We start from the raw sequence: 18,578 nt of genomic DNA on the forward strand, positions 1-18,578 counted from the left end.
GACACGCACGCGCAAACACTGATGTTCTCACAGGCATACTCAGACACACGCGGGTGCACATTCACACAGACACACCTCCCCACACATTCAAACCCCCTCATGGGAGATTTAATGGGTGGGGAAGGTGTCTTGGCTCCCCCTCCCTAGCACAATTGGGGACCCCAGGCTCCCCACCGGCAGGGCTGTGGGTGGCCCCAAGATGCTGAGGGGGAGCGAGACTCTGCCAGGGGCCCCTGCACTCGAGGCAGAAGCATTACCCCCCACCCCCAGGCGCCAGGCGGCCCCATGCGGCTCTGCCCTCCGCCCCACCTCCAGCCCCCCCCTTACTGCCAGAGGCCGCAGGTGCCGGGGCAGGACCCTCACACACACGCTCCTCCCTCCCCTCGGTGCTCCCGCACAAATTGTGGGATGAACGCAGCAAACACCTCCTGGCAAAGCAATTTCCCTAGAGGCGTAAACATTGATTATGAGCTCAGACTCCCTTAAGCGATTCGAGCCATAATTACATGTTTCGTGTGATGCCCCTTTGGATGCCTGACAAGCTCCAGCGGGCTTCGTTGGTGGGAACCAGCCGTGTCCTCGGTGCCAGGACAGCCCCGCCTCTGGCCTGCATCTCAAGCTTGTGCACTGACGCCCCCCACGTGTGATCGGTCTTTCTCACTGGACCCATTGGTGAGATTCTACTGTGCATTCTGTCCCTGAGGAACAGTCTCCTGGGCCCAGCAGGTGAGAGACGGACCTGGGGTTGGGTCGTGGGTTCTGTGCCCAGATCCGCTTCCCAGGCAGCAGGAGCAAACGGTCGCACGCAGGGCTTTAAGCAACAGGAACGTCCCAGCTCAGGAGGCCGAAAGTCCAAAATCAAGGGCCATGCTCCCTCTGGAGCCCCCGGGGAGGGGCCTTTCTGGCTGTCCGGGCTCCTGGGGCTCCAGCATTCTGGGGCGTATGGCCACGTCCCTCGGTCTCTCCTCCATCCACACCCAGCCTCTTCTCTGTGTGTCTCCTCTGCTCTTCTTAGAAGGATCCTCGTTGTTGGAGTTAGAGCCTGCCTGGACAGTCCAGTCGCAGGTCCTGGGGGTTTCGGGTGGACACGTCTTTCGGGGGCTCTCCCACTCCTCCCAGCAGAGCTGTTGCATCAGGTGCACCTTCATGGGGGAGGAAGCAGACAGCATTCCGAAGCTGTGAGGTATGAGAAGGCTCTGCTGGTGGCCCCTTTTCCTGAATCCCATCTAGCGTTCCAGACACAGAGAGAGCGTTTATTCCCACAGAGAGCCCACGTCTCGTTCTCCCCTGTGTCTAATGAATTCAAACTCTTTGTTCAACAGTTATAGAGGGGGGGGGTGGTGGGGGGGGGGGGGGGGGGGGGGGGGCTGCCTTCGATGCTGGGCATACAGCAATGAACAGAAGAGAAGTTGCTGCCAGGCCAGCCTTGCATTCTCCCAGAGTAAGACAGAGTCAGCACACACATGCCAAGGCAGAGTGCTGAGTGTCCCTAGTTGCACAATGCAGGGTAAGGGCAGGAAGAGAGCAGTTGGCAGGGCGGTGGCGGGGGGTGGGTGGTGGTGGTTCTGTTTGTGGTCAAGGAAAGGTCTTCCAATGGAGCATAACAAACAGAGGCGTCTGGGTCTATCCAGAAAAAGAGCATTCTGGGCCCAGTGACATCTGTGCAAAGGCCCTGTGGCCAATAGCATGTTTGGCTTCTCTGAGACAGCAAGGAGGAAGTCTGAGAAGCATAAGTAAGTGGAGGGTGTGGGAGGGGAAGTTGACAGAGAGAGGTCCAGACTATGCCAGGCCCTATAACCTTCGGTAAGGATTTTTGCTTTTACTTGGACTAACTAGAAAGCAGGGGTGGAAGATTGCAACAGAGGAGAGACAAGTTCTGACTTTTGTTTGAAAAGATTCTTTGTCCTGGGCCTTCGGTAACCTCGGTAGGAGCCGCAGCACTTGGGGTGGCCCCTGGCATGTCCAGGGGAGTTTAGGCCTGGCAAATCCTGAGTGCTGGGCTCCTCTGAGGCCAAGGGTGAGTCCTGCCTCCATGAGTCATGCCGAGCTAGGCAGGGCTCTGCAGGAGCCCTGGGGCCTGGCCTCTGAACACAGTCCCCAAGCTGTCAGCCTGCTGGCTGGGCAGTGCAGGGGAAGGGGCAGGCCCTGGCAGAGACTGGTGCATGGGGAAACAGGGGCCTCCCTGTAGATGTGAGTGCCCCTCTGTCCACAGAGGGTCCAGTGCCCGCCATTGGCCAGCAGTCTGTCTAGCGACTGCCTGTGGACAATCAACACCCTTCCAAAGGGGTGGCCCCGGGCAGTGCCCAGACAATGGCCATCCTTGTGGGCCCTAGGGGCCGGGCAGACCCAGACAAGACCGGGGCTCAGGTCCCAGCTGAGATCGCAGCTTCTAGCTCCGGTGGTCTGTTCTTTTGTTCCCCTCAGCCCTTCGAAGCCGTCTTTCTGCCTAGGATCCGTGTCTGTGGAGTTTTGTGTCTCTCTCCGCTGACCTCCCGACCCCACTCGGCCAGCGTCTCAGGCTCCATGGCCTCAGCTGTCTGTGGCCTCAAAGTTTCGGTGTGCGGGCCGCTGCGCCAGTGTCCAGGAAGACATCCCAGCCTCCGGGGCGTTGAGCTGCGGGGCTGGGGCTGCAGGGCCGAACCCCAGGGGCGCCCCCAGAGCCGCTCCTACCTGCACCCAGAGACGGACTTCCCACCACAGGCAGGGCTGTGGTGCCATCTGCTGCCAGAAGCTCTGCCTTTCTCCTCAAAATCACAAAAGTAGTACTTGCTCACAGAAGACACTTGGGAAAAGACTAATTTATCCATAGTCCCGCTATGCAGATAATTAATTCAGATATTAATGCCTAGATGATCTTTCCCCATGTCTCACTAGGTACATGTGAGATCTCTAATTTTATAATACTGCCTTTTCATTCAGTATGTTAGCATTTCTAGCATCTGACGATCCTTCTACTAAGTGGAAATTGTATGGATGGGACCTAACTTGTTGAGCCAACCCACTGTTGATGGACATTCAGTTTATGAGCTATTTCTTGAATATGAGTTTGCTAGATGATTACAAGAAAAGCATTCCTTTATTTTTTTAAGTGTGCACTTGAGTGGTTTTTAGTGTGATCGCAGCTACGCACACATTTTTGTCACCCCTTAAAGAAACCCACGTCCACGAGCAGTCGCTCCCCGTCTCCCCGCCGCCAGCCCCGCCTTCCCGTCTCATAGATCTGCCTCCTCTAGACATTGCACATAAACGGAGTCACACACTATGTGACCTTTCGTGAGTCGCTGGGTCACAGCCTCGTGTCTTCCCGCTTCCGCCTTGTTGCAGCGCACGCACAACCTCCTTCTACGGCTGAGTAGTATTCCCCTGCGTGGATGGACCACGGATGTTGGCCTGCTCATCCACTGATGGACGCGTGGATTGCGCCCACCTTGTGGCTCTCGAGAATGGTGCTGCTCTGAACATTTGTGAACGGTATTTGCTTGGGTCCCTGCTCCCCAGTCTTCTGGGTAGAGCTGTCACTGATACTGGGGATCCTGAGTGGCGGTGGACATGGCCAACAGTGAAGTCCCCACCTCCTTCGCCTACGCGGCTCCCGGGGCAGGGACGGGAGCTGGGGGGCAGCCAGGCCCCCCCCGATTCTCAGTGGAAACCGTGCGGCTCAGCAGGAGAGAGCCGTGGCTCATCATACAGGTCCCAGCAGAGCACGGGCACGCCCAGCCCCACTGCCCACCGGCCCTGGCTGTTCCAAGCTCCGGCGAAACGCAAATGCTCCGAAGCGAATGTTCATTGTGTTAGAATGAATGTTCATTGTGCGCCAGCAAAGTGCAGCCCATGCACGCCCTTGGCTGGAGGAAGGGGGCCCGTGGAGACCCGGGGCCCGGTCAGCCCAGCCTCCCTCTGCACCGGCCGGGGGTGTCACATCTTTGTGCTTCTCAGTGGTCTCCCATCGGGGGCGTACCCCTGCCTAAGACTCGGCAGTTCTGCGCGTTTTTCTGCCGTGTGTCAGGGACCCACATGGCACGTGAGGAGCGGTGACCGGTTCCCCTCCACCTCTGTCAACTCGGCCCCTGTGTGACCACTGAGCCATCAGGGCCACCGTGAAGATCCAGCCACGTCTGTGGGCCACATGCGTGTTGTGTGGGCAGCTCCTCTTTCACACCGGTGGTGCCACGTTTCCCTTCTGAAGTTGTGGCCCAGCCCACTGGGGCCCAGCCGTGCCTCCCTCGGAGTGCGGACAGACAGCCTGGGATGCCGTGTGCGCTGAGGCAGGCCTCTGGCATGGAAAGCAGACCAACTCCCTCCCCGGAAGGAAAAGGAGATGGTGCAGGCAGCCGTTGGCCACGTTTTAAAAATTATGATGAATATTTCCAGACAGATAAAAGGCTTGCATCCATGAAACGACAGGGAGAGCATAAGTTAAACGTCAGGGGGAAAGCTGGAAGGGAAAATGAGAGAAGAAAGGAGGGGAGTGATGTAGGACTTGGACGTGCCCCTGCTGGGCCCTCGCAGCCACAGGGCAGAAGGGAGGTGTGTGGGGGGGCAGGACCCCCGTCTCCGTGACAGAGTCCCACACGTGGGGGCTTAAAACGACAGGAAGTTACCCCCTCACTGTAGGGAGGCCAGAAGTCCGAAATCTGGCAGGGCCACCCCCCCATCCAGGGTCCTTCCTGCCTCGTCCAGCTCCCGGGGGCTGCGGGCGCCCCCCACCTCTACACCCTCTACACTCCTCTCAGAAGGACACCTGTCACTGGGTTAGGGCCATCCAGCAATCCAAGACGACTTTCTCCTCTCTAGCTGCAAAGACCCTTTACACAAATAAGTCACATTCGCAGGTTCTAGGGGTCCAGGCTTGGGCCCATCTTTGGGGGTCCACTGTTCACCCCACTGCGTAGGGAGTAAGTAGGTGAGTTGACTCCTCCGTTGGAGGAAGCCCGTAGATAAGGTTAATCTGGGAGGGTGAGAAGGGCAGCCCGGCCTGAGTGTGCAGCAGGAAAGGGCAGGAGTTGAGCGCGAACTGTGGTGGATGGGGCAGGGGCTGGGTCAGAAGCCGGGCTGTGCGGCGGCCTCGTCAGGGCCCGCGTGTGGCTCGGTTCCGAGTCCGGGCAGCTTGGCTCCAGGACAGAGAGAGTTTTCTTCTCACTCGTGGGCTTTCAGGCTCCAGCAGCCCCTGGCCGCCCCCCCACCCATGCACCCCGTATTTCCTTCCTCTAGCAGCGGCTCCACAGACCAGGCCGGGCTGGAGACCGCCCCCTCGGCCACAAGAGAGAAGATCCGGTCCAGGTTCCATGGCAGCCATGACCTCATCCACCGCCTGTTTGTCTGCATTTCAGGTGCCCGGCTGGGCCTGGGGCAGGCGGCGCCGGGCGGAGGGCGGGATGCGGGCGATGCCAGGCCCCGGGAGTCTGGGGGCTTCCCCACCGTGTCATTTCTTCATCTCCAGCCCAGGGGCGGAGAGGAGGGCTTAATTCCTCAGCAGGTCCCTCAGCTGGGATTGGGGAACCCACGGCTCCCGCGGGGGCCTCGGCCACCCACACGGGGAGGTTCTGCTCAGTTTGTGGTTCAGACTTTAGTGTACCCTGCCTAGTTTTGTTTCCCTTTCTGGGGATGGCTACACAGTGGGGGAGGGGAGGACAGGGAGCTGCCTGTTTTGTCCCCCACCCCTGGGGGGTTCAGAGGCCTGTGAGCTTTTCTTTAGTTCTGTGTATAAAAGTGTGCACAGCCCCCTTCCCTGCCTCCCGCATGCCCTTCTCACCCCCACCTTTGAGGGATGGGCTCCAGCCGGCCTGCCTGGCGGGAGTGCGGCCCGTGGCCTGGCGGTCCTGCAGAATCAGGTCATGTTGGGGGGGCGAGGGCCCCACAGGCAGTGCCGAGCCAGGCCAGGTGGGACCAGGAGGACCTCGGGCGACTCTGAGCTCCAGTTTGCACAGGTTTGTGTCGGGGGTTGGAGGGATGCCATGCCCAGCAGGTGCTCGGGGCATTGACGGTGCACGGAGAATCCTCTAGAAGCGCTGACTGCAGCGCTGACTGGGACGGGTCACTGGGCTCCCATTCCAGTGGGATGCCCGCAGCTTCTCCCTCACTTTGCTGCATGTGGCAGCCAGGTCCGCCCCCAAAGAGCTAACCCAGCATCGCTTTCCACCTCTGCAGGGAGGGTGGGGGGGGTGCTTTCCTGCCAGGGAGGGGGCTGTCCGTGTGGTCACTCCCACCACCAGCCTTCCCTGGACTCCTGAGCCTTGACTTTGGCCAAACTGTGGCCCAGGGGCTGGGCGGCCCCCTTTTGCCCTGAGCCACCTGAGGAGGCGTCAGTCCTGGGCCGTGAGCTCTGGCCGGGGTCACCCAGCTGGCAGCCCCGAGCCCCTGCGGCTGCTTGGCCTGACCTGCCCTCCCTTCGTCCTCCTCTCTCAGGGGTGGCTGACCAGCTGCAGACAAACTATGCCAGCGACCTGAGGAGTATTCTCAAGACCCTTTTTGAGGTCATGGCCACCAAGCCCGAAACAGACGACAAGGAAAAGTTAAAGAAGGGTGAGTGCCACCCACAGTGTGTCCGTGCCACCCCCCGGGAGCCGCACCCCCACACTGAGGGCACATGGCCCTGCACAGCCATCCATCCGGCCTTTCTGGGGCCCACTGCCTCCACACGGAACCCACTGGCACTGCCAGGCTCTCCACTAGGGACCAAGGGGCACAGGTCGCAGGTGCCCCAGAGGCTTTGCGGGGGGGCTCCCACCTCCCCCCACGCACAGGCCTGTGCCTGCAGCACCTCCTGCTCACCCCTGCATGCCCTCCAGCAAGGTCACCCAACTTCTCGGGGCCGGCGGCCTGCAGGGGGGCAGTTGAGACCCAGACGCCGCATAGTCACCCCTACCAACTTCCGGCCACCAAAGCTGCCGGGGGGGGGGGGGCAGCCCACAGTCAAGGAGGGGACCTCGGCCCCACCTTTTGGGGGGAAGTGGCAGGTTATGACCTGTGGCCGCCTTCGACCTGCCTCACGCGTTTACACGTGCCCACAAATCCCAGGCACAGACGCGCGCGCACACACGTGCACGCACGCACGCACGCAGTCATGTACACTGTCACACACACACCCACACACGCACTTTCACGCGCACACACGCACTTGCACACACTCTCTCACACACCCACCCACACACTCTCACATGCACAAACACACTCACACACCCACCCACACACGCACTCTCACACGCACACATGCACAACTGTCTCACACACCCACCCACGCACACTCTCACACATGCACACACTCACACACCCACACACGCACTCTCACATGCACACACACTCACATGCACACATGCACACTCTCTCACACACACACTCTTGCATACTCTGACATGCACGGGGTGGGGAGGGGGTCTGACCCCTGCTCGCCCTCCCCTTGTGCTGGGCTGAGATGCCTGTTCTGGGCGAGCTGCCCATCCTCATGGGGCATCTGGGCACACAGAGCCACCTGCCCGGCTGTAGAGCCCGCCCCCGTCCAGCAGGGCACATCCTGGCTTGGGGGGAGGAGGAGCAGAGTCAGTCCTGTGTGTCGCCCCAGCTCTGCCTCCTGGTGGCCATACCACTGGGCTGATGGGGAATTCGGGGTGGCGGGGCCTTCTGAAACATCAAAATGCAGAAAAGGTGGGTGACATGGACCAGTTCTGCAAGCAAGGATGGTGGGCTCCTCAGCCTGTGTCCAGGCCTGGTCCCCCTATTGCCTCGTGGGTCACAGCCCAAGGGGACCTTCCACACACAGTGCAGCGGCTCTGGGGCTGGGGGCCGCAGGGGGGAGAAGCTGCAGACCTCAGGGCACCAAGCCCAGCCTGCTGGGGCGGTGCTGACTCACCCATTGCAGGGGGACTGTGGCTGGCTTTGGGGGAGCTGCCCCCCTGCTGGCCACATGTGGGTGGGCCTAGCAGGGACAGGTGCTTGGGCATCAACCCCACCCCTTCCTCTCTCCCTCCCTCTCCTAGTCACCCAAAGCCTGCGGAGTGCGGCCTTGGAGGACTGTGCCCTCTGCCAGGAGACCCTATCATCCTCTGAACTGGCAGCCAAGACCCGAGATGGGGACTTGGAAGGTGCGTGCGGGGTGTGGGCCAGGGCCCGAGGTGCTGCATGCAGGGCAGGGAGTGAGGAGCTTGTCTGGACTGTCCCCCTCTCTGTCCTGAATGCAGAATCCATGAAGGCACTGTTTCTCCAACTGGGGGTCCTGTAGCTGCCCATGGGGAGGCGGCTACCCCCTTGGTGGCACACGGACCCCCTTAGCCAAGGCCTTTGGCTGCGGCCGGAGGTGGCTGGACCCAGGGCAGAGGCACACACCTGAGCCCACCTGTACCCACCTGCCCCACAGGAAGGGCCTCACATGGCAGCTTCCGGTGACTTCTTCACAGGTCATGTGGAAGCCCCAAGACCCTGCTCCCCGTTTAGGAAGCCAGGCCTGCTGGGGGACCAGTGGCTTAGTGATCAGGGAGGGAGCGTCCAGAGCAGGTTGGGAGCTCGGGCAGCACAGCTATGGGGAGGGGGCCACCCAAGAGTTTCTAAGGGGCTGGAGGCCTGGGAGAGGCGCCGCGATAGATGGTGGCGCATAGGCCTGACCAGGCGTCAAACAGGGATGGGGCCGAGAAGGAGGCTGAAGTTGACCCCACGATAGGCCAGAGGTCACAGCACTCCTGGTGTGCCTGGCCCACTGGCTGACCCTGCTGGTCCCAGGCTCGGGGCCTTCCTCGTGCTCGCCAGTCCCCTGGGGGTGACAGAGGTTGCGGGGATGGGGTGTAAGGAGCAGCACAAGCTCATCTCTACCTTTCTAGAAAACGATGCATGATGGTACAAAGTACCTGTTACAGGAACTTGGAACCTCTCTGTTCATGAGTGACTGTAATGAGCTGCGAGGTCTGGCATTGCCCAGGGCACAGGCGAGGGCCACATCCTCCCTGGGGGCTGCCGACCCAGCCCCCTCCTAGAAGTGGCTCCCCTTGGCAGGCCCAGGAAGTCCTCGGGACCCTCACATTCCCCCACCCTCTCGCCCCTGCCAGGAGTGCTTTTGGCCTTATCTGCCTGAGCTGGAGGTCCTGGCCCAACACGGTCCTTAGGGGCTAACATTGCCATCCCGGATTTCCCTGGGGCCAGCCTGAGATTCTACATAGGGGGTGGCAAGCATAAGAAATGACCTCCCTGCAGGGTGGGGGTGAGCTGACCAGGCCCAGGATGGAAGGCAGGAGAGTTGAGTGGGAGGCAGTTTCGGGTCTGTGCAAGCAGGCAGGAGGAGGGGCAGAGCCTCCAGGGTGGGAGGGAGGCCAGAAGACCCCAGGCCCTTCTGAGTTCTGTTTGGAGGCCCTGAGGATGGGGTGTAGGGATGCAGGCCAGTGCCCACTTGAGCATCAAGCCTGGGGGTCTTGTGAGGCTACACAGACCACCTCTGAGTACTCTCTGTGGTCTGAGGGAGGGGTCCGATGTGTTCTTTCCCCCTGGCCCTTGGTGCTGGCCTCGGGGCCTGGCCCGCCCTAGTCAGCTTGGTGCCTGAAATGGGAGGAAAGCACCTGTCTTGCTGCGTGTGGGAGCCCGCTTCTCCCTGTGCTGATGTGTCTCTCGAATTCCAGAGCAAACCTCCACAGAGTCTCCCATCAGCCAGGGCCTCGAGGAGTGAGTCGGACAGGCCCCACATGAGGTGTGGGAGGAGGAGCTGGCCCCTGGCCCCAGCCTGGCCTGCACACATGTCAGGGAGGGGCCGGCTGGGGGTCTCCCTGGGCCTCCAGGACCCCAAGAGCCTGAGAACTGCTCTGGAGCTGGGGGTGGGCAAGGCTGGGGGCGCCTGAGGCCCCCACAGAGCACACCTAGAGCTGAGCTGGGGGTCGATTTCTTCATTTCTCGACCACCACCTCTGCCCCAGGGGCCTGCCAGGCTGGGTGCTGACAGAGAGAGGCTCGGGAGAGGGTCATCCGGGTGGACACTCCCTGCCCATGTCCTGAATCCCGGTGGCCTGGCTGGCTGCAAGGTGTAGGCTGAAGCTGGGGGCTGGCGGGCAGGCTCGGACAAGAGCTGCGGAGCCGCTGTCCGGGTGACGATTTCCTGAGACCATAGCCAGTAATGGGGGTCCAGGGGAGGGCCGAAGAGGAGGGCAGGGGCTGCTGGGTCCCGTCCAGCCAGAGGCGCCCTCGAACCCCAGCCCGCTGGCTCCCACCGTCACGGCTGCACGGCTCCCTCTGGCTGACCTCATTCCCACTGTCACAGATCCACCGGAGTGGGTCCCAGACGAGGCCTGCGGCTTCTGCACCGCGTGCAAAGCGCCCTTCACCGTCATCCGCCGGAAACACCACTGCCGCAGCTGCGGGAAGGTGAGCGGGTCGTGGCGGCCAGAGGTTGTCCCTGCGGCCCCAGGGGCTGAGGCTGTGGTCCTCCCCAGGGGGCTGTGCACGGGATCTGGAAGCCAGGACCGATGCCCCCCGGGCCTGATAAGGCCTTTGAGGCCTTGGTGCAGAGGTCCGTGAGCCCTGGGCCCTGCTCTGACCTGGCCCAGGGTGTGGACTTGAGGCCCCCAGCCCCCTGGGTCCCGATGGCGCTGCTCCTGGCCACTGCAGAGCTGGGGACGTGCAGCGAAAGAGGGTCCGAGGGGGCCAGAACCCCCTCGGTGAGCCTGGCCTCCTGGGGCCGTGACCTACGCCAGGTTTTTCTAAAGGTCCCCGTGGCACGCGGGGGACCACGGGGTCCCGCCACTGCCGCCTCGCCTGGGCTCGGAGGGAGGGGGTGGGAAGCGCCCCCGCCCCCGCCGCAGGGCCAGGGTCGGAGGGGCGAGGCACAGGGCCCGGGGCTGCCGCGGACCCTGGCTCACGGCCCCCCGGCCCGCCCCTCGCACTGCAGATCTTCTGCTCCCGCTGCTCCGCGCACTCGGCGCCGCTGCCGCGCTACGGGCAGGTGAAGCCCGTCCGCGTGTGCACGCACTGCTACGTGTTCCACGTCACGCCCTTCTACAGCGACAAGGCGGGCGTCTGACACGTGCCGGGCCCCGCGCACTCCCGGGGAGGAGGTGCCGCGGGCGGTGGGTCTCCGCGCGCCTCAACGAGCTGCTACTGCCGCCGCTGGAGGGCGCCGCAGGCCGCCAGCCTCGCAGGACGTCGCGCGCCGCCGCCGCCGCCCCGCCCCCCCAGCGGCGCGCCCCCACCCCACCCCCACCCCACCCCCACCCCCACCCCCACCCCCACCCCCGCGGGCCGGCGGCGGGGGCCTGCAGGAGGTCGGCTCCGGGCAGTGGGGGTGTCCCGGGCGGGGGTGGGCGCTCCTCCTGCCCGCCCCCGGCCCCGGCCCGCCGAGCTGCTGCCTCCAGGCCGAGCCACAGTAGAAGGCCTACTCAGAGCCCGCTCTTGAGCGGCGAAGTGGGGTCGCACCTGGGGCCAAATCCTGGGCAGATGGGGGACACCTCCAAGGGAGGGGTCGGGCCTCAGGGTCCCCCGGAGGGCTTCCCCGTGCCCTGCCCATTCTCTCTCCCTGCGCCTAGCCCACAGCTGCCTGTCCCTGCTCCCCTTTGGGACCTTGACCAAACGACAGGCGGGTTGGTTACTCTCAGAGCGGGAGATGCAGATGCACACCCAGCTCTTCTGGGTCCGCCCGCAGGCGCGCCCCTGCCCACGGGTGCCCACCTGCTGGTGGGATGGGGGGCAAACAGCTGCCCACAGGGCGCTGAGACCCAGGTCCCCAGGCTCTCAGACCAGGGCTCCCGGGACCAAGGACCGCCACCCACCTGCTGCCACCACCCCCTTCCCTCTGTCCCCCTGGGACCCTGGCCCACCTCCTCCCAACCCGGATTGGCGCGGGCCTCAGGCTGAGGCAGCCAGCCAGCCCCAGCACGTACACCTCAGGCTTAAATCTCAGGCTTCACATTGCAGTGACGATTGCAGCTTTATTTTTAGAGAGACGGCACACTACTGCTTCTTTTATAAGAAAATCCAGCTACTGCTGAACAGTGGGTGCATATGCACAGAAACAGCTTCGGGGGGGTGGTATACAATGGAGGGAATATTATGTATTGAGATTATTTTTATTTTCTAAATGCTGTAATTCGAAGCCATTTCCATAAATCTCTTTAAGGATTGCAGACACTCGTTTCTGATGTGAACGCGGACTTCTTTTTCTGTCTGGGAAGGGATGGTGTTCTTGCTAATATGTGTTCTCCCCAAAAGCCCCTTCCCATGCCCTGCCTACTTGTCCAGCCTCTTGTCTCGTGTGTCCTCAGCTCAGACCCCTGGCCTGTGTGTGTGTGTGTGTGTGTGTGTTGGGGGGTGTGCTCTTGGACACCCCCACCTTGGAGCCCTCCCCACCCTGGTCCAGGGCTGGGCTACCCACCCACCTGGGGATGCCTTCTGGAGTGCCCTGGGGAGAATGCAGGCGGGCAGGCTGCACCGTGGGGTTGCCATGGCAATGGCACCTTCCTCTGCTCTTGGAGGTTGAGCCCTTGGGAACTGGGTGCCCAGTCCCTTGGAGGTAGACCCTGGGACCTCAGAGAATGGGGGGATGGTTGGGAGAAACCCCAGTGGCCACCAGACCCACTTTCTTTCTGAGAGGTGAAAGAGTATTTAGAGTTGGGGGGCTCCCTAGGAGCAGTCCTGAGTCCTTCAGGAGCAGAAGAGAAGGGGTGTCTGGCTGCCCACCTGGACAGAGCCCCTCCCACCCCTGTGGGTGGCTGCAGCTGGTGTCACTGGCAGGACAGCGATGCCTTCCGGAAGGTCATGCAGGGGTGGGGGGGGAGGCAGCTCATGGTGCCACAGACCAGGAAGTCAGCCTCTTACAGGAGAAGCCTCTATGGAGAGACACCCCTTCCTCTCCTCAACAGGCACCCACAGTTACCACCTTCCAGACTTACCTGCCAGGTCAGGCTGGGCAGAGTGGAGACCCAGGAAAGAGGGTCTGCCTGCCCTCAGCACAGACAGGGCCGCCCTCCAGAGGGAGAGGTCTAGGCCCCCGGGGACACAAGGGAGCTCTGGATGTGGCCGGGAGCCAGGAGGCCCTCCACACCAGATTTGGCCTGCCTTTGTGCACTCCCACCCCAGGCTGCCCTGCAGGAAGGTCTCGGGACACGGGAGCACCCTGTGAGGGTCCTGAATCATGAGACTCTCCATGCTAAACCAGGGACATGTGGTCACTCTACCCTTCTACAGGGCTATCCACACCCCAAGGGCAGAGCCAAGACCTGGAGGGGAGGGGATGAGTCCAACACAGAGTTTCCCACTCAGAAAGGTTCTAGAAGGAATGGCCTGCTGCCCACCACAGTAGGGCCTCAGGACTGGGAAACCTTGGGGGTAGGGACAGGGAGAGAGCCAAGAGCTCCAGATTTGGAATCAGCCCTTGCAACCTGGCCTTGGGCTTCGAGCTGGTTAGCCTTCCTGAGCCTCCAGTCCCCTTCGTCACCACCACTATGGCCTTCTGCTTTGAACGCTCTACTCCCCTCGACAATCCCCTTTGGGGCAGGATCTTTGTGTCATGTGGAGAAACCGAGGCTCAAGGAAGTCAGTAGGTGGCGGCAGCGGAAGCAGAGTGCCCAGAGACGGCCCCGGTGGCTGTGCCCGGAGAGCCACTTCTGAAGGCCACTCCGGAGACCAGGGCTCCACCAGCTTTGGAGTGCCCACCACACCCCTATCCGGCATCGGGAGGAAGGCTGGGGGCTGCCAGCGGCTGGGCGCACCTGGGTCTGTCTTGCCTGCCTCAGCCCTCTCTTGTGCTATGCACAGGCCCTGGGGAGAAGACCTTGCATGCTCCCCAACACCGCCACCCCAAGCGTCTGGCAACAGGCGGGGACCCTAGGCCTGACTGGGCCCCACGGGTACTCAGGACCCGGATGCAGCCTGCAGGCCACCAAATCAGAGGATGGAGGGTCTGGGCTGGGCATACCCTGAGCTCTCTGCACCTCAGGAGTCCCTGGGGCAGAGAGAGCCACCGTAGTCAGCCTCAGGGAGGTGGCATGGGGGTGGGGAGAAGGGGGATGCCCCATCCGGTACCGCTGCAGGCTCAGCTCAGTCCAGAGGCCCCCCGACTCCCGCCTCTGGAGGTGCCCCTGCTGCCTGCCCCCACCTGTGGCTCATCCGTCCCCACAAACATGCCCAGATATAGCCAGCCTGCCCTCAGGCCTGGTGCACTTCCCCTGGGTACCCAGCAGGCGGCCACGGGCACCAGCCGTGTGGCCTTGGGGTGGCGTGGGAGCGCAAAGAAGAGGACTGTTTAGTGTCCTGGCTGCTGACTAAGGTGATGGGACAGGATCCCCCCAGGAGGCCGCTGGCAGGAGCGGGATTGGAGGGGTGCTCCCCTTCCCTTGGGGCGGAGGACTGAGCCCCATCCTGGGTCCCCACTATAGCCCTGATGGCCACCAGGGGGCGCGTGCCTGCAGTCGGCTCTCCCAGCAGTTCTGCTCTCCTGGCAGGTCTGGCTGCCAGGGCCACGGGGGGGACACGGGAGCGCTGCCTGCAGGGCAAGAGAGGGTCTTGGCTCAGCAAGCACTATACGCAGGGCAGACCCCATCCCAGATCCGTTTGGGTCCTGCTCGGAGTTGGACATCTCAAAGCACAGGGGCTGGGGCTGGGGGCTGATCCTCCCAGCTCTTCTGGTTCCCTGGACTCTGCAATGGGAGCTGGAGGGCAGGTGAGCAGGACTCAAAGTGGCTGCCCAATGCCACCCCCATGACCCAGAGTCCTGGAGGCACTTATCTCTTCAGAGGCCCACCCAAAGCCCCCTCCTCCAGGCAGCCTTCCCAGACAGCAGCATCACTCCGACCCTCACACACATTCTCAGAGCACAGCCTGGGGTCTCTTCGCAGGAGTCAGCAAAACCCTCAGGGCCTCTCCAGACTCTGAGACTGGGGAGCGGCAGATTCCAGCACCGAGCAGTCACTCAAAGGGGATGTCACCCCAAAGACTTAAAAACACAAGCAAGGCTCTGGCTTCTGCTCGTGTGCTGAGGGCACGTCAGGGCTGGAGCCTGCACCAGAGCTGGGCAAAGATGGGCACCCAGACACCCCAGACCTTCCCTGCCCTTGGGGGCCTGCAGGTCTGGGGCAGGGGCACGTGAGCTGGCTAAGCCGGCTGGGCCTTGGGGGGTGAGTGGGGTATCCATGGAGAATGGGGTGCCAGAACAGTCCTGAGAGTTTGAGCAATGGGGGTACTCCTGGCCAGGGTGGAGCACATATAGGGATCACGGCTGGGTCACCCCAGGCACCAAATTCAGGCTTTGTCCAGAGGGCACTGGAGAGTCGTGGAAGAGTTCTGAGCAGGGCAGGACATGGTCAGATTTGTGGTGTGGACACCTCACAGGGAGATGGGTGGGTGGGAGAGGCCAGGGTCCCATCGGAGGCAGTCACATGGCTTTAGCCAGTCACCTCTGGACTGCCTCCTGTCACACAGGGCCCTGCCAGGCTGTGTGGGTGGAGGTCTGAGAGGCCTCTGTGCCCTCGGCTGGAGGCAGCCTGGGCCACACTCACCAGAGCCCAACCCTCTGGGTCAAGAAGCGGCTGGATGACCAGGAGCCCAGGGGTGGGGAGCTGGGGGTGGGTTTCCTAGGCTCGGGCCCTCAGGGCCTTCAGCCTAAGACTGGAAGGTCTCTAGCCTAAGACCACATGTGGCAGCCAGGTACAGCCTGGAAGGCCAAGAAGGCTTCCTAGAAGGGGTGGGGGAACAGGCCAGAAAGGCCTAGGGCAGAGCATCCTAGAAGGCGGTACTAGGAGAGGGGTTTTTGGTGTGAGCCTGGAGGCCCCTATTGTTTGTGGGAGGGAGACCTGCCCATCTATTCCAGGCTCATCCTCCCTCAGATGAGAGGGCCCACAGCCATTAGGGGCCTGGGGGGCAGCAGCAGGGCTAACCCGGGCTCCCTGTCACACCCCACCTGGGCCCGGAACTGGACGAGGTCGCTGGCCCTGAGCCGTCAGTTTCTGGCCCTCTGGCTCAATACCACAGCCAGTGGCCGAGTCTATACCACATCCCACCTTCATACCTTTTTTTTTCCCTATAAACATTTTTTAAAAGAAAATTTTATTGTTTTGTTTTTGGATATCTCGGTTACAAAAAAAAATTCATTTAATTTATAATTGTCTAAGTTGTCCAGGGTCATCAAATATAGCGGGGGAAATAACTTGTAAAGTGAGAAATCTACTCCAAAAATTGTTCACAAATACAATAAACTATTCTTTTTAAATTTAAAAATAACATTGACATTATGTTAGCTCTGCACACATTATGTCTTCATGCATCTTGATATCATTGCTGCCCCCTCACTGTATTGTGGAGACCATTTTTTCCCGAGTGCTTGGCTTTGTAGAAGGCCCCCAAATGCTCAGAGGCCTGGCCCGGGGCTGGCGGGCTTGGGCAGCTGCCGCTCCAGCCCAGCCAGGTTCCACGGGGATCCTGGCCGATGGCGACTGGCCAGGCCCGGCCCCATTTCTCTGTGTGTAGGACCACCAGTTAGAGGCACTGCTGATTGGAGCTGATGTTCATATTCCCGCCACTTTCTGGGCATCCCTTTGTGCCCTGCCCACTGCTGCCTGGGACCTTCCATGGATCCTTCTTTCCACCCCAAAGCCACCCCGAAAGGTAGGTACTGTCAACCGTTTTATAGCTAGGAAACAGGTGGAGAGAGGTTAAAGCGAGTTGGCCAAGGTCTTGTGGCCAGACTAGAATCCAGGGACACTTTGGGAGAGGGACCCAGGGAAAAAAGTCCCCTGGGACTCCCCTCTGGTGCTGGTGCACACCAGACATCTCAGGGCAGGGGAGCCACAGCTTCTAGGGGGCTGGCTGTCATGCTGGCGCAGGCCTGGCCCTCTGATGACCCCAGGGCAGGTTCTCTGTCCCCCCCACACCACAGTCCCAGAACCTGCCTGCAGGGAGCTAACCAAATGTGGCCTGCCGCCCCCCTCCCCCCCGCCCCTCCACGGTCCCCGGGGAAGGCAGGCTGTGGGCTGTCCAGGCAGGCGGGGCAGCCCCTCACTCTCAGCCTCCTTCCCAGAATGCTGTTGCTGTGGACCCAGGTGGGAGCAGGGAGTCCACCCCAGTGATGGGGGAGGCAATGGGGAGGATGGGAGAAGATGAAGCCAGGGCTGGGTCATCCTGGAAGCAGGAGGAAGGGGCTTTGGAGAAAGAAGGGCCTTGAAGACCTTCCCATCCTGGGTGGGGGTGCTTCCTGGGGCCAAGCCGGGAGCCGCAGGCATATTCCGAAGGCTGTGACGTTGGGGTGGAGCCCTGGGCCAGAGAAAGGGAGCCAGGGCTCAGCAGGTGTGGGGGAAGCTAGGAAGCAGCTTTCTAGAGGTTTCTTTCCCTCAGATCTCCTTAGGGCCTTAAATGCCCTCCCGGGACCCTGGGGGTAGGGAGGAAGGCTGCCTTTACTGAGCTCCTGGGCCAGGAATCCTCATGCCATCCTCCAAACACTGCAAGAGGTGGGTACTACCATTCTCCTTTTATAGCCAGGGAAGCTGAGGCTAGGGCGCAGGTGGGGGAGGAAACCAAGAAAGCTGGGCAGAGGGGGCCTTCCAGTCAAATAGGGAAGTCCCTTTTGGATTCAGGCCCCACTCCTTCTCCTAGAGCCTCTGTCTGGGAGCTCTGGGGTGGGCTGGGCTCCCCTAAAGGACAAGCAGGGAAAACAATCTGGGGGATGGGACAGTGAGGGAAATGTGGGCTGGTGCAGGAGGGATGCACGGTGGAGGGACCTTGGGGCCTGGGTGCTTGGGAGGGGGGCAGGAGAGGTCTATGTCCCCTCTTGGGCTCTAAATGGAGATAGAGAGAGGGGGCCTGAGAGGGCTGCGTCCTTCCTCAGGGGCATGGACTTGGGCTGGTTCCCGCTGGGACAGGGCCCTGCACTGGAGAAGGGGCAGGAAGGGCTGGGCAGACATAGGAGAGGAGTAGGTGAGGAGGCAGCCGGCCTAGCCTGGGCTCAGGGAAGCCTCCCTGGAAGAGGTGATACAGCTTTGTTGGAGACCTGCCCTACAGAACTGGGCCTGGGGTGGCACAGAGCCTGCAGCTTTGGACCCTGGGCCAGGCAGCTGCTCCTATACATCCCCCCCCCCCCCCAACCAACCCCGGGGGGGCCCCTTGACCCCCCCGGGGGCGGGGCTTTGGCGCCCCCCAAGGGCGCCCCCCCCCCCCCCCCCCCTTTCGCCCCCCCCCCCCCCAGCAGGCCCCCACCTTGCAGCTTAGTGTCTTCCCTGGAGGCTCTCTCTGGCCCACAAGGCTCCTCCCTGGTTGACACCTAGGCCTGGGGTCCTGATGCCTCAGCCCACGCCATGCCCTGGCCCTCCTGTCCAGCTGCTAGTTCGCGGCCCACTTCTGCACTCACTCCCACACGCTGCTTGCGCTCCGATACCACGACACTCACAGGCGGTGTGGCGCCCCTGGAAGTGCTTGGTCCCGGGTGTTGCTGGGAGAGGGGTCCCCGAAACAGCCTAGCTGCAGATGGAGGCAAGGTGGGGCCACCCCTTCTCCTCTCAGGCTGGGGTGCAGTACACACGTGGTTCCCATGGTCATACCTGGGTACTCGCTCTGCAGGCTGTGACACACAGCACCCCTCATGCCCCACGGCAGTTAGTAGGGTGGGCGTCCAGCAGGTGCACTCACCCTGGA

At 62.0% G+C, this 18,578-nt stretch overlaps 1 protein-coding gene across 4 annotated transcripts in view; it reads left to right on the forward strand.

The window, feature by feature from the left end:
• The window catches only part of ZFYVE28 (zinc finger FYVE-type containing 28), a 47,958-nt gene extending 36,851 nt beyond the window's left edge, over window positions 1–11,107 (forward strand). For 2 of the 4 annotated variants that reach the window (XM_035005447.1, XM_035005449.1), the window contains 5 exons: window positions 5,212–5,330; window positions 6,406–6,522; window positions 7,974–8,078; window positions 10,228–10,331; window positions 10,855–11,107. In XM_035005447.1, the coding sequence (XP_034861338.1) occupies window positions 5,212–5,330; window positions 6,406–6,522; window positions 7,974–8,078; window positions 10,228–10,331; window positions 10,855–10,986 (577 nt within the window). In that variant the 3' untranslated portion in view covers window positions 10,987–11,107. Of the gene's footprint in view, window positions 1–5,211; window positions 5,928–6,405; window positions 6,523–7,973; window positions 8,079–10,227; window positions 10,332–10,854 lie in introns of those variants that run through there. The other 2 variants (XM_035005448.1, XR_004679324.1) reach the window with 2 other exon arrangements.
• The last annotated feature ends 7,471 nt before the right edge of the window (window positions 11,108–18,578 follow it).

This window comes from Mirounga leonina, unplaced genomic scaffold (assembly GCF_011800145.1).
Source record: "Mirounga leonina isolate KUSES-001 unplaced genomic scaffold, KU_Mleo_1.0 Mir_129, whole genome shotgun sequence".
In the NCBI taxonomy this organism is placed as follows: Eukaryota; Metazoa; Chordata; class Mammalia; order Carnivora; family Phocidae; genus Mirounga; species Mirounga leonina.